This window comes from Anopheles coluzzii, chromosome X (assembly GCF_943734685.1).
Source record: "Anopheles coluzzii chromosome X, AcolN3, whole genome shotgun sequence".
Taxonomy (NCBI): Eukaryota; Metazoa; Arthropoda; class Insecta; order Diptera; family Culicidae; genus Anopheles; species Anopheles coluzzii.
This window is the reverse complement of record NC_064669.1, coordinates 8,001,358-8,017,081: the sequence shown is the minus strand read 5'-3', so window position 1 is coordinate 8,017,081 and position 15,724 is coordinate 8,001,358. Positions and strand designations below refer to the sequence as shown.

The following is a 15,724-nucleotide window of genomic DNA, read 5'->3' as shown; positions in this document are numbered from 1 at the left end:
AATGGCTGCGTACGTGCAGGGAGGCAGTTTGGTGCGATGACGGTAGCTTGAGCAATAAAAGTTAGGGGGCATCTAAAAACGATGGAAACGTTATTTTAGGCAGTAGAAACAAAAATTGTACTTTTTGAAGGTTTAAAAATACAGTTAATGTTAATGTTAACATCAAAACAAAAAGCAGTGAAAATGTGGGATTGAATTGACACGAAGTGTTTGAAGTTCTTTTCAGCGTTTTAAATATTCTGTGGAAAATGTCACTCCAGAAATTTCATACGGAAAACTAAAAAAGAATTTCTGTACTTATGTACAGAAACAAAGCTGTTTTATCGAAAAACAAAGCTGTTTTAATGACGTTCGTTTCATCGTTTTCTCTCTCTCTCTCTCTCTCTCTCTCTCTCTATCTCTCTCTCTCTCACTCTCTCGCTCTTTCTATCTCTCTCTCTCTCTTTCTCTCTATCTCTATCTCTCTTTCTCTCTATCTCTCTCTCTCTCTCTCTCCCTCTCTCTCTCTCTCTCTCTCTCTCTCTCTCTCTCTCTCTCTTCCAAAACTGTCTCTCTTTTACAAACTGTCAAAGGGAACTTTTCCGAACTTTCATCCTATGTGCCACAAATTCACAAAACGACCAATAAACGGATTCTACACGGCTCAAGCTCTCAACCTAAACGGAAAAAGCAACTGAAACAAATGGGTTTGAGTAATGGTCGGTGGTCTTGATACTCACATATCTTACCATACACGACCATTCTTATGTTCTATGTTTATGTTATGTTGTTGTGACCATCCGTGTGTTTACATAAGGTCTCTCGAACCTTTCCAAACTGAGCTACTGGATTCCCGCAAGTGATGGAAACCCCATCCATCGAACCCATCGTACCCTCAACTCCATATAATTTTGACAGGAGTTCGATGGGTTCGCTTCTGTAATTTGGCTTGTGTAAATAACAGGGTTAGAGATTTTTACTGCAAAAGATAGAAGGGTATATAGGCCGTAATTAGATGAAGCTAGGTGAAACAAATTGCAAAAAAGGACAGCAGTATAACAACGAGTTGTAAAACGCCATCTATTGAGCAAACCAGTGAATCAATAGAGCTTTCGTTTTTTTCTATGAATATTTGATTTTCCAGTCGTTTAACCTTAATCTGTGGCGCTCGGGTAAGGTCTTAAATGTCTTCTAAATGCCACCAAATCCGTTTAATGCTGATTGGGAGTTAGCCTTTTGCAGTCTAATAACAACAGAAATATTCATAAAAAGCAAAAGAAACTGTTTTGACTTCATTTTAACGACTAAAATAGATTTTTTTTTTTCAATATCGTTCCAAAAGTCTCATCGCGGCGCTTTTTGCTGCTTCTACACACACTGGCATGAGAAACCGGTTGTCAATTATCTCACAGCCATCTATCACCTGCAGTCTCGATGTATAGTCTGTTCCCGAGTTAGGTTCTCGACTTACGTCGATTCGGAGCTACGCGGATTTGTTAATTTGGTGCATCAAAAGTCAAATCAGTACAATTTGCTTCAAGAGTTGTCGAATGCAGTATAAATTGCATTTTTGCGCACAAATATAATCCACTTAAAAGCCAAAAATATTAAGCAATACGGCCTTTTTCGACCGTATAAAAGTATTAAATTTAATAAAAAATATCGAGTAACAATTTGTATTTTTGCTGAAACCCACGAAATTCGACTTACGCGGATTCCTCGGGAACGCACAAACCGCCTAACTCGGGAACAGACTGTATGTAGAAACGCTCATACGAAAAAAAAGTTTTTGTTTACTATCGATTGAGCACTCTGACAGCTAAATTCCTCTCGGTACGGAAACAACCCCGAGAATGCACAATTTCACTTTTCCTACCGTGTAAAAGGCTGTCAAACGCGTTTTGACGTACGAATTCCTTACTACCTACCCAGTCTTATATGGCCATAATGGGTAGTTTTAGCCACTAAATTTATTATTTGATATGATTCTGCCTGAAGGTTAGAGTTTTGCGCATTTTTGAATGATTTGCAAAATTGTCCATGCAGGGAAATTGTTTTCCATCTGACAATTTTTGTGTCAAATCAAAGGACTGTCAAATTTAGAAAACGGCGTATCTCCGAATCCGCGCACAACTGCGGGACTGCGTATCGCGGGGACTACCTGTATCTGTACGAACGAGCGTTTGCGCGACGGCCTCTACTGTCAACCGCTGCAACCGTCGCGTTTCCAAGTACAAAAACTGGTATAATGTTTCAAACGCTCCGTTTTTTTCAACGGTTGCACTGCTCGATCCGGGGTAATTTGTTTGCTAAATTAATCCATATATTTTCCTACTTCAATGGGATTTTTTGATGCCACATTGCCCTGCTCGAAAGCAAAACGCACAATCGTGCCAGTGGGAGGGTGAAGGGAAAGGGGGAGTTCAACAGTGGTCTAACTTCAAACTTACATAACCTCCTGCTCACGCAACCGGTACGCGAACGCATCTTCAGTGTGCCCTCGCTTCCCGCACGTCTACCGGCGTTCCCGTCGTACCGGCGTCCAGGTACAGTACAAAAAAAAGCTAGTTTTTTGAAAACTATTTTGTGTAGGTCGATTAATAGTTGCTTCGATTTTATTCGACATCCTTTTCTACAAACAGCCAGCATCGCGTCGTCGCGCTTTCTCTCTCTCTCTCTCTTTTTCGTTCTTTCATCCCGCTTGTCGGCTCGGCTGCGTTTGGCTGCGGCTGCAGCAGCGAAATCTGACAGCTCACCGCTGCCGTTAGCCACCCGGCGCACCCGTCGTTCCGTGCCCGCACCCGTCCCTCTCCATAACCCCTCGGAAACCGACGAGCGGTAGCGAGCCGATCGAAAAACGCACTGTACGGTTTCCGCTTTGACGCGATGTCGCTCACTCGTGCACTAACCGCCATCGTCGCCTCCACGAGGAGCAGCAGCTGCAGCAGCAATCAAGCGCTCTTACTCGGTGTCGCCTCGAAGTGGTCCTGTTCTGCTATCAATAATAGCTGTGGTGGTGTCGCTGCCGTACTCCGTGCCCGACCGACGCAACAAACGCGCAACTTTGCCAGCAAGATGAGTCTGCCCCGTTGCTTCTTCGACATGACCGTCGACAACCAGCCGCTCGGCCGGATCGTCATTGAGGTAAGGACGAACGCGAACCAGGCCAGCCCGCGCCTCTCTGTGTGTGTCTGTGTGCGTGAGTGTGTGTGTGTGTGTGTGTGGCTTGTAATTTGTAGCGTGTGCCTTGCCCGAACATGTGTGTCTCCTTCGATTGCCCTTAAAACTCGAAAAGTCTTTTTGTTCCCCCGTACCCGCATTAAAGATTAAATTGCAACAACCGAAAAAAAAGCTACAAGTGCGGAATGTGGCCAATGTGCAAACGTGTGGATGAGTGCACAAAGACTCACACACACACACACACGCGCACACACAATGCCGGCGACGATGACTCGTGCTGTTCTAGAGCCCACCTCCCCCCCCCCCCCCCTCTCCAGAGCAATGTCGGGTCCCACAAGTGTGTGAAAGTGGCGTGTGTCTGGGTGCAATCGTTCGTGTGCAGTCATGGAAAAAGCCGCTCGCCATTTTATTCGCCATTCCCACCCCGTCGCACCCCTCCCCTCCTCTCTCCCACATCACCGGTGAACCGGTATATCGACCCGATAAGCGAAGCCAGATTGCAAAGACAATAGATAATGTAAATTTTATAACCTCACTCATCATGCGAGCACACACACATGCACACACACGTTCGCCGCTTCATGCCGGCACACACGCTCATTTTCTGCAATCTCTTGATTGAGAAGTGGCACTTCTTCCTCTTCTTTTTACATTCCGCAATTGCCCCTCAGTGCAGGCATGATGGCGTGTGTGTGTGTGTGTGTGTGTGTGTAATTCCGGGCGCGTTCCTTTTTCTTCTTGTTGCACACCCGGCATGCCTGTTTTTTAGTAATGATGTGGTGGTGTGCACTTTCTTTTTTTTTTTTTTCTTTTTTTTTGTGCTGAAAAGAATCATCCCGTGAACGGAGAAGAATCATTTCACATTAAAATGCCCTTCGATACAAGCACACACACATGTCCACACACACACACAGAACTAACGCCCCGTCGTGCGGTCACCACCTTGAACGGGTTTCGTGTGTGCTTTGGTGGTGGTGGTGTGTGAGCCGCTGCCGTCTCGCTGGAAGTGGGCGCATGCATCATACACACATCTGCGTGCGTTATACGAACCACTAACACACACGAACATATATACCCGTGTGTGTGTGTGTGTGGATGTGTTTGCCCCTGCTGCATAGTAATGCGCCCAATTATCACATCCACATACACACACACACACACACACACACACACACACACACACACACACACACACACACACACACACGAGTTGCGGAGGCAATCGATCCCGTCTAGCTTCCTTCCCTCCACTTCCCTCCCTTCTAGGCCTTTCCGGTCGTTTTTCTTGGCCGTATGTGTGTGCCTTTATTACATTACACTGCCCTGCAGGTCCGCAAATCTGCAGTCCCCCCCCCTCCTCCTCTTCCCCCTAGAGAGCGTCTCCAAAGTGGTGCACTCTGGACTCCATGACACACACACACACACACACGCATCATGGCTGTTGGTAGAATAAATTGATGCAAGGCGCTCCTCCTAAGAGAGGGGGTCCGCCTTGGTTGCGCTTTCGGGCCTTCCCGGTACCACTTGTCTTCGTTCCTGATGCGAGCAATCAATTTTGCAAAGGCAGGCTGAAAATTTAAACCCGCCAAGCGACACCGACGACGACCCATCGCACACATCCATTATTTGCCCTCCCTTCCCCTGTAGCCCTGTTCCTGTAATTTCTCGCTGCAATTTGGGTCGAATAAAAAGCAGCGCCATACGCCAATAATGGCGAGAAACCCACGTGGTGTGTGTGTGTGTGTGCCGTAGAAAGTTGAAAGTAAAATTGATTTTTTTGTTCGAAAAAAAAATCACATTTTAGTTGAATTTTGTATTGATATGTATAATAACCCACAAAAAAAATTACAATTTAAATGAATTTTGTATTAATATGTATAATAACCCATCAAAAAAAAATCACAAAACCAAATACCCAACAAATGCTTCTACTGTTCTCCTTTCTCTTCTCTTCTCCACCGCATCACCGCTGCAGCTCCGCCCCGACGTCGTGCCGAAGACGTCCGAGAACTTCCGCGCGCTCTGCACCGGCGAGAAGGGCTTCGGCTACAAGGGTTCGATCTTTCACCGCGTGATCCCGAACTTCATGTGCCAGGGGGGCGACTTCCAGAACCACAACGGCACCGGCGGCAAATCGATCTACGGCAACAAGTTCGAGGACGAGAACTTCATCCTGAAGCACACCGGCCCGGGCATCCTGTCGATGGCGAACGCCGGCCCGAACACGAACGGCTCGCAGTTCTTCATCACCACCGTGAAGACGTCCTGGCTGAACGATCGCCACGTGGTGTTCGGCAGCGTGGTCGAGGGCATGGACGTGGTGCGAAAGATCGAGTCCTTCGGCTCCCACTCGGGCAAACCGTCGAAGCAGATCACCGTCGCCAACTGTGGTCAGCTGTAAAATTCTTATAACATACATAGCAGAGGGGAAGGGGCAGAGCAAGGGAGAAGGTAGGAGGAGAGATTAGAAGCAGAGGCAGAAGCAGAGGGGCGAGAGATAGAGCAGCCAGAGGATAACATTGCATAGTTTTTCCTGTTTTTTTTTTGTATTCAACACAATTTCTTTTCAACAAAACGCGCGCGTACCCCTCCCCCCCCCCCATTCCCTTCTAATCCATTTTGGGTTTGTTGTGCGCAGGGGGGGGAGGTGGATGGAAATTTCCCCACATTTTTTTTTGTTTGGTTCCGTTTTGGCGTGTTGTGTGACATTGAGGGGGAAGGTTATGGGAGGTGAATAGCAGTCTTTGCGTTCTCCCATACCCACCCCCTTGGCGCTTGTGTACCATCATGTGCGCGCACTGAATTTAGCTTCGAAATATTCCTTGCAGTTTGTGCTAGCCGGTCAATGATTCCTTTTCGTTTTTGGAAGTGCAACAACAGGCAAGAAAGCAACAAAAAATACACATTACTAAACGCCCATTACGACGTACATTCACAACAACGCTCTCACGCACACACGCTCACACACACACACACACACACACACACATATGTTCACACACACACACACATGTTCACACACACACACACACACACACACACACACACACACACACACATGTTCACACCCAACACACTCGAGCGACCAAGCAAGGAAGAGAAAGGCGCCTTGGCAACAGAAACAGAAAAGGGTTACGGAATTATTGCTAATTTAAATGGGAAGATGCATCTCTCCGTTGTGGGAGAGCGCTTACCCGTGCGGATCTCTTTCCGGTCGAGGTTGGTTGAAAACCGGGGCAGAAGGGAAGGAGAGGAGGAGTGGGATGTACATTTCACCTTTCCCTCCGCAGATGATCGCATATCGTCATCCTCGAACCTCGTGTTACGTAACCCCATGCATTTTAGCGAGCGTGTGTGTGGCGTGCGTCTGTGGGAGTGTCGCGCTAAAAAAAAACCTATTACTACTACTACTACTACTACTACTACCTTCACTACATTTCTTTAACAAGGACAAAAATAAAGAGTAATAATGGTAAACAAGAATTGTTAATTTACGAACATGGTTTGCACAATTTGTTTGCTTCATTTGGAGGGGGAGGTAAAGTTGATGAAACACAGGGCCCCAGCACTTTACTGCCCGCACCCTCCGGTGCTGTTGCGTCGTCTGCTCCATGCGACTGTCCTGTCGGTCAGGGGTTAGCAACGCCCTGTGTGCCTCCCTATTCAATCAAGTGTTTAGAAATGTTGCTGTATTTTTCATTCAACACTCAACAGACTGGGAAATTAGTCCAGCGTTTATATCTGTTGGCAAGTATCTTAGAATTTGAACAAAAAACGTATAAAACGGCAAATTATCAAACAGAAAAGTGTCATACAAAAAAAAAAAATATATCAAGAAATCACAAAAAGTTTGTAAAACACCAATGTTGTGTCCGTTAGTCTTGAACCATCGTAGGCTAACTGGCACCAAATTGATATTATACAAGCTTTTTAGTGATTTCTGGATTTTTTTTCGGATAAAATATAACTGTAATTGGCCCTATAATTTCGGGTTGTTTGGAATGGGGTTTGTTTGACACTTTTCCGTTTGACTTCACATAATCGGCCCTAATATTTATGATTCCTGTAACAACAAACGGTTCACTAGTTTATTTACTGAACAAACAAGGGATTCACATCCATGAATTATTATGACCAAGAAGGATGATAAAACAATCTAGCTTTTTTGCTTAGTATGTTTTGCCACTCCCTAGGAAAGATAATCTCGGCAATGCATGATGAATTGGCAACGATAATCGAACAAAAATGAAGCAAGGATGGTCACCGTCAAGGGAAAGAAAGCTGCAAATTCTGCTCCGACCAATAGTGGCCACTGATATCCGGCGAACTCTAAAAGTAGATAGTAACCCCTCCAGAAAGTCAACAATCTTAGCTTTAGTGGTTTTCTAGTTTGACACTTTTGGCCTAGCTTTATGCAACAAAAGTTTTATCTTTTTTCGTCTATATGTTTAAGTTTTTCTTAAATCCATCTCTGTGCCCGAAATATGTGGCTCGAATTTTATCAGCCAGAATACGTTCGATAGACAGGTATTTTTCTTAAATTTAATCTCATTTTTAAACATGACCGTCTATTTAATAAGGTTCGTGCAAGAAATATTGACATTTCTGTCTTTTAATAGGTTTATTAAGGCAAACACACCTTCGTTAGGCATGTTTCTATCCATTTCAGGCTTTTTCCGCCTGATCACGCTACTCGAACGGAATGTGACATGGAAAATTGAACGTAGTTAATGTGATTTTTTTACATTTTTCGAACATGCTAAAAAGCTTCTTAACATCGGTAACACTTTCATTTGGTTCGAATCGGTTGGCATGAGATTCCAATATTTTGTCGTTCGACTCGAAGCATTCTGCATCCATTCGACTACGGTTCGGGTGCGATTCGAGTGAATTTTTTTTTTGCATGTTTTCATATTTTTCACTCAATTTTTTGATTCTCTGACCTTTATCACAAGCGATGAAGTGTTGTTTATTAATCCTTTCTTTTGTTTTTATTAATTCAACAATACTTCTCTCGATTTTGACACACAAAAAAAGCCCTCTCCGGAGCAAATTGGAAATGAGCATGTTGAATGCCTATTTTCAGACCAGTGACATATTACAGGGTTCACCAGAAGTTCTCATAGCTGTGGAACCCTTAATGACTCCCTCTTACGTGAAATGAACTGAAAGTAATGGGAATAGGACCTCTATAGCACCCTGATTGGACAAATCCAATATGAATTTCCAACGAGCCTGTCCAAAAAGGGTGCCATAGAGTCCAATTTCCTTCATAAGAAGCTCATTTTCCGTAAGAAAAAGTCCAGGAAGTGTTCCACAACTATGAAAACCGCTGGAAACCCCTGTAAGATGAAGTAACATAAGGCTCCTTCCACTCAACTTTAAACAAACCCGAAAGAAACTATTACAAAACTTTGTTTATGCTGCTGCCACTGCCCTTTTTCTGTTGGTTGATATAAAATTAATAAATTTCAAAATCGCTCCCCGGCCGACAAGAGTTGCTCATCCCTGCGATGCGCAGGATGATAGCCAACGCAAAGGGGGTTGCCTGTTTACCGCCAGGACTACACTTCTAACAGTGCTAAATTTTTAAACTGCTTTCAAGCACGGAATTGAAGGTGAGAGGAAACAAAAGAAGCTCGTACAATTTAAATATAAAATAACATTTTTGCCACATTTGCACCGACCAACGCGAACGAACGTTCGCAAATGTAAGAAAAAACACGGCAGCAACACATTGCCGACAGACATTGCTCCCCCGACAACTAACCCTCCGAACGCGGGCGGAAGTTCGTGGCGTGGGCAGGATATGTAGCGCATGAATCGCAATCCGCTGGGTAACCATGTTTGGTTGGGGCCAAACCAACCCGATTTGGGCGAAGCTACCTGTATCGCGTCGATAAGGGCACACACAACCAGCACGGAAGGGTTTTCGTTTCGTGCGGGTTTCAAATACCGGTTGAGTGTGCCTGCTGCTGCTGCTGCTGCTGCCTACCGAGTGGGCGAGAGAACTTGAGCTTTTCGTGGTAGCTTTGGTTTCACGCCTTGCAGCGACGAGAAATGGCGTCTTGCGTGTTGTGTCGCCAATTCAATTGATCATGTTTTGTTAGTTATGCACAATGATGAGCTTAAATTGCAACGTGCAAGTCATGCTAAAAAGGGAAACTCCGTTTAGACGCAGCAGAAACAATGCTGCCAGGGCTGGTGAATTTTCTCGTCGACGTACTCTTCATCTTCTTGCCCTTCGCCTTAATTATTCGCATACATTGCGGCGTTTCTGGGAAGTTTCGGTCGAACTTGAAAATGCGCCTACACACGCCTCGCGGCGCCGGCCAGCACGAGCCTTTTCGAACTTTTCGATGAAATTTTGGAGGAATAACATTGACAAAATTAAGCCTTCGCTGCTGGTGTGTGGTGCGAATCGTGTGATCTCGGTGTGTAGCACAACGCCCCTTGACGGTGTGTTGGTGCGATGACGTAAAGATGGTTGTCTGCGCGAGGCGACTGCTACGGGCACGGAGGAAGGCACAAGGAGGAGGAGAGCGTTGCGACCGCGCACATGCCATCTTGCCAGGCCAGGTATGCCGGAGTCGGGAAGGTGAACGAGGAGAGAGAGAGAGAGAGAGAACGGTAGCGGAGGGATCAAAGGAAAGTCAGAGACCGTCGATGGGTTAACCCGAGAGGCGGGCGTTCTTGGTGAAAGCGGGGGTGCGAGGTTTGGTAAAATGTTGGAGAATTTATCTCAAGATTTGGAAGTTGTGGCGAGCAGTCGGAGAACGTCGGTACGCATGAATGGAGCGAATTCAATGAACATTGCGAGAGAGCTGTGAGAGAGCGGCGTTGGTATCTCCGAGCGACGCACAATTTCGGGCACACGCGAGAGAGAACTCCGAAGGACGGGACATGTGCAGAGTGGAGAGATTCTGTGAATCCCGAAAAACCAGCAGAAAATACATCGGCAAAGGAACGAGGTGGGACAGTGCGTTTGTATTGGGAAGGGGCAAGGGAAAGAGACATTTGTTCTCGTAAGATGATGGGAATGGTGGAATGTGTTGTTACAATAACGCGTACAATAAGCGAGTATGTTCGAGTTCTCTTCAGTCGGTCGACCCGAGGCTTAAGCTTCCTTGTAGTTAAATAATTCCCCTGCACGGGTGGATATGGATGCATGAAGTAATAGTCTGTCTCATGTCAATTTCTTAGATGCTACGAGCTCTTGATGAGTAAGAAACTGTATAGTCTTAACCATGCCGGTGGACTTCAAATATCGAAAATATTAGAAATATTAGGCTGGAAATAGACAAACCGAGATCGTCGAGGTACCGCGAAAATCGCGTATGGCTTCTGACAGATAGGCGAGATAATCGCGGTTCGTGTATGGAACCATCTGAGGTCTGGTGACGATTGCATGTGCCACGAAGAAATATTTTTCTATAAATTTTCGAATGAAATTATTTATTTCACATAGTTTATGCAACATAAAATACAAAATTCGTTTCTCGACACGAGTATTCACCTTGACTGGAGGTACACCGCCAGACATCTCGACCAAACAAGACAAACTTCGTCTCGAGCAAGGTGTATGTATTGAGATGGTTGATTTTTAACGCTTTTGCTGGGCGACATTGTGGGAGACATCTGTCAATCCCTGCATACAAATTTCATTACCCCGCACCAGCCCTCCCCGATTTTTATACCGGAGCCTACGGAACAGCTATGTCAAGTCAAGAAATGTCATTTTGCTCTGAACAACTTCACCTTGTCATACTAAAGCACCTTGGTCTCGAGCCTGTCAAATTCCAATCACTTTGATGACTTCTAATGACTTGTTCGATGGCTGCCAGAGCGCTGGGTCAGTGCGTCTATCGAATAAACCACCTAAGAGGGTCTACTAAACCACAGACTGTAACGTTGACATTAACAGCTATACCGCTGTTTGACAGCTTTTACGTCGGCTGGACAAATGAATTGCTCTATGCCAGTGATCGGTAAAGTACAGCTCTCTGCTGACTAGATGGTAGCTCATTATCCTTCCAATATTTATCCTTCCAATATATATCGTCCACGTGATCCTCTGTCAATTGAAACACGTCATACTCTTTATACTTTCAATGACCCTCTTCTGTCCTGTTTCAGGTTGTTTAACCACTTTTACTATCTCTTTGATTTCGACTCCTCTCTTAACTCTTTCCGTAACCGTATTTTTTCTTCTAATTCCCTTTAATTATTCTCCTTAGTTTTCTATTACTCTCTTTTTTTTTGTTTTTGTTAAGTTTATGATAGTCTCTACGCTCTACTCTTGTTTTTTTCTTTTCTTTTTTGCTAGTTAAGACTAGGTTAGTTAGGCTTAGTTTTTCATGAATTATTTTGTTTATTTGTTAGTATTAAATTAGTTTTAAGTCTATTATATTTAGCCTTGATGGCGGATATTGTATTAAATAAATGAAATGAAATGAAATGAAATGAAATATTTCATAGAACTTCATAGAAATACTGGTCTCGAAATCGGAATTCCACATGCTCAATTCCAAATTTACTCCGGAGAGGATTTTTCTACCAATGTCAATAGAAGTATTTGAATTTATTGTTTGTGTTTGATAAAAACGACGTGAATGATCGACGACGTGAACAATTGTTAGATATTTGTAATACAACTCAGAAAATCAATAAATTGTGTGAAATATGTGAAAACTGTCCCGTGGTACAGTCGTCAACTCGAACGTCTCAATAACATGCCCATCATGGGTTCAAGCCCAGAATGGACCGTCCCTCCTTAGCAAGGATTGACTATCCGGCTGCGTGGTAATGAATTAAGTCTCTAAAACCTGTATAGACCAGCATGTCCGCGTAGGACGTTACGCCAAATAGAATAAGATGTGAAAACTGACAGAAGGATTCTATTTTCTCACTACACGTAGAAGATCAATGACAGATAAATTCCGGAATGATTCCTGTAACGTACTAAACCCTTTCAAAAGTAAAAAAAAAATGCAATGTGTAATTATAATTGTTATATGTTGTGTACTTTTTTACTCGATGATTCTGAAATAGAAATCTTTCACCGTGCAACAGCACTACTCAGATTAGTGACAAAAAAAAGACAGATAGTAATTGCTCGCGCGCGTACGTACCGCCTCGACCGTGCGCCACTGTAAGCTGGACCAGTTCTGAGAAGGGACCAACGAAAAGGGTTCGTGCGCGCAGCGTTCGTCCACCACAGGAAAGGAGAGAAGAAGAGGAAAGAAAAAAAAACCCGTAGAGAGTGCGAGCGTAGAGCGCGTACGTACGTGAGCGAGCATTTTTCTCTATTTTCTCAACCGTACGCACACAGGCAGGCACGCGCACACCAACGGATGGAAACGGTCGCGGTGAAAGAACGGCAGCAGCAGCAGCAGCAGCCAGCAAGCAGCAGCCGTAGATACACACCACAAGCGCTCTCGAGCAGACATACCAGCGAGACCAGTGCTGCCCAAGCCGCTCAACGCCAAACGTCCAAAGCACCAACCGTTGCTGTGCGGGCGTTGTGCGCGTGTGTGTGTGTGTTTGTGTATATGAGTGTGTGAACAAGAACAGCAGAGCAGTTAGCAGCATTTATAGACATCTATCAGACAAAAGCGCAGGGTGCCGCGTTTGTTTGGTGCGACCGTTTTAGCAGCGGTCAGACAAAAGCGCGCCCCGGAGTGCGTGTCTTTGAGAGAGAAAACCCGTCTTTTTTTTCCGTAAGAAAATCTTCATCGCCCACTCTGTGTGTTTGTGTTACCGAAAGGGGTGCTGCTGCGCGAACGTGAAAAAAAACGGAGCACCGCAAACCAGCAGCAGGCAGCAGTTTTCCGGGATTTTCCATTCACCAATCAAACTGAACTGAGTGCGTACGGCCGTGCCAACGATAAACAGGAAGAAGCAACGAGAGGGAGAGAGAGAGAGCGAGAGAGCAGAAGAAAAAAATCGTCCATTGATTTGTGCCCTGCTTTGTGGTCTGCTCTGCCCTTCCGAGACAGGGAAAAGAAGAAGAAGAAGAAGCAACAGCAAGTGGCAGCTTTTGGCTGAAAACGCGTGAAAACCGGTTTCCTTTCCCCCAATAGTTGCAGGGCTCCACGGGGTCGGCTGCTTCATCGCCGACTGCCGAACGAAAAATCGACGGGAGTCAAGTTTTTAATTTTTTTTTTTTCAAATTTTTGGCGTGGTCGTGTCGTTTTTTTTTTGCTCTGTCAATCGAACCAGGACACGGCCAGCAGCAGCGAGCGGGGGTGAAATAGTATCCGTGCGTGCGTGCGTGCGTGCACGCCCGTGTGTGTGTGTGCGCGTGTGTGTTGGTGAAAATGAGTTGTGTGCAGTTTCGCTAGTGGTGCAGCACAAAAACAACGCGCAGATCGTGTGGAAGCGAGAGAGCATGCCTTCCAGTTGGAATTGCCAGTGCGGGCAGGAGCAGGAGTGAAGCGCCGCGTCAGACCCACGGACCACGGTGGCCCGTTCCCGGCACCCGGGTACACAATGTTTGCCCCAACGGTGATGCCCCAGTGCGTTCCAGCGTCGTTACGAGGCAGCAGCAGCCGAAGGAGACACAAGTGAATCGCACCGACACACTCCCTTTTTTTTGCTGTGTGTGTGTGTGTGTGCGCGCTTTTCTTTCCCTGTTCGACCATCAGCCTCAAACACCCTTCCCAAAACGAGAGAGAGAGAGAGCGAGAGAAAAAAGGGAAAAACCACCTCAACACACGAACGAAGCGCAGAATCAACAACACACACACGCACCGACCGTCGCGGCGTCGTACAGGTAAATGGGAAATGGCGATCGAGATTTAAATTCCTTCCTTTTCAGCCCCACATCCACACAAGGTACAGGGAAACATAGTTCCAATTGCAGAAACCCCCCGGACACCCAGGTCGTCCCCCGTATTCGCCATTTGCCATGATGATGATTTTCCCTTTCTGTTTTAGGGCACAGCATTTTGATTTGCGAACCTTTAAACGCAACACACCCCCCCCCCCCCCAGTCCCCATCATTGGTATGGTGCAAGGTACAGGCTGTGGAATAATGTCGATAACAGGCTCGGAAAAAGTGCCCCATTCCTCGTTATTTGTTTTTTTTTTTTTGGGGGGGAAATGGTGAAAATTCTCTACCCCCGTCTTGTGTCGCGTGTACAGAGCGCCGTACAGCGGAATCGGTGGAGGAAAAATCGATAAAATAGATGTACACCCTGTCGGGCGCGCAGAGACACAACCAAACAGACACACAGATAGAGAGAGAGAGAGAGAGAGAGAGAGAGAGAGAGAGAGAGAGAGAGAGAGAGAGAGAGAGAGTGACAGCGAGGAAAACACACATTCGCACGCACGCACACACACACAAATTCATTCATTTGCCCAAGCGGTGAAAAATGAGTCCACCGCAAAACAGGAATAGAGAGCCAGAACCATAGAGAGAGAGAGAGCGAGAGAGTGTTGTGCGTGCATGAAGGATCGACAGGGCTACAGGAATGGAAGAGAGAGAGAGAGAGCGAGAGCGAGAAAGAGATCAAAAAGGGACCCCGAAAAGAAGACGTAATTTCTTTGCCAATGCTCGGGAAGGAAGTTTTGGTTGTTCCTAAATGTTCTGCTAAAACTTGTGTGAAGCCTTCCCTTCCCAGACAAGCACCCAAATCCGTGCCTTGTTTTTACACCACTTTGCAGCTTCTTACTGCGAGGAAAATGGGGCCAAAAAGGGGATGAAAATGCATCCCCCAATTATTCGAGCACCAGGATCGCTCGCACTTTTCTATTTTGTCATTTAAATTCGGCCGATAATACACAGCCCAGCAAACGTTCATAACGTAACGCGTTTTCTTGTTGTTTTCCTTTTTTTGTGTGTGTGTTCCCCCTTCTGTGTGTGTGTGTGTGTGGTTTTATGCTGCTGCACAAGAGCGGGCCACCCAAAAGCATATGGCAAGCATATAACGTTGATGCTCTTCTTCGAGCAGGTCAAACAGTTTTGGACAAACCATTTGAGCGACAGTGGCGAGCGAGTGAGCGAGAGAGCGAGAGAGCATTCCTTTGGTATTTTTCTCAAAAAAAAAACCCCCACTACCACAGATACCTGCTCTGAAGAAAAATTGTAACATAAAACGCGTGCTCCTGCACCTCGCAATATGCTTCCAGGGCCAATAGCACAGTTGCAGTTTTTTTTGGTTTTTGGTTTTTGGTTTGTTCTGTTCTCAAACTTCATACCCATCTTTTCGGCGGGTTAGAGGAGGCACATTGGGAGGTAGTATATTTGTTGGGTTTTTACTGTTTTCAATCCATTTGGATGTTGGAGCGTTGTCGTATTTTCTTGCTGTTCTTTTAACCAAAAACAAAAAAAAACACACACACACACACACAGACACAAGAAAAGGAAAATGGTCGATGAGATGCAGTTTATGGTTTTCAGAGGGCCGCCAATTCCGCCGGATTGCCTTCTTTCCTATCTCGAAGAAACTCTCCACTTTCTCGCTCCATCTGCACGCGCACTCTCTCTCTCTCTCTCTTTTTCTCTCAATTAATGCTTCACCCTTATGCTTACGTATGTTTTCTTCCTTCTCTTCCCGCTTCT

General features: G+C 45.5%; 2 protein-coding genes across 5 annotated transcripts in view; both read left to right on the top strand.

The window, feature by feature from the left end:
• Positions 1 to 2,434: 2,434 nt before the first annotated feature.
• On the top strand, positions 2,435 to 6,657 carry LOC120950623 (peptidyl-prolyl cis-trans isomerase-like). The gene is made up of 3 exons (XM_040368813.2): positions 2,435 to 2,525; positions 2,622 to 3,123; positions 5,135 to 6,657. Exons 2-3 carry the CDS (start codon positions 2,866 to 2,868, stop codon positions 5,558 to 5,560), a joined length of 684 nt encoding a protein of 227 aa, XP_040224747.1. The 5' UTR covers positions 2,435 to 2,525; positions 2,622 to 2,865; the 3' UTR covers positions 5,561 to 6,657.
• Positions 6,658 to 12,479: 5,822 nt separating this feature from the next.
• The window catches only part of LOC120960736 (teneurin-a), a 35,815-nt gene continuing 32,570 nt past the window's right edge, over positions 12,480 to 15,724 (top strand). For 2 of the 4 annotated variants that reach the window (XM_040384696.2, XM_040384443.2), the window contains exon 1: positions 12,481 to 13,933. The gene's annotated coding sequence lies outside the window, so the exon portion shown is untranslated. Of the gene's footprint in view, positions 13,934 to 15,724 lie in introns of all 4 variants that reach the window. The other 2 variants (XM_040384606.2, XM_040384515.2) reach the window with 2 other exon arrangements.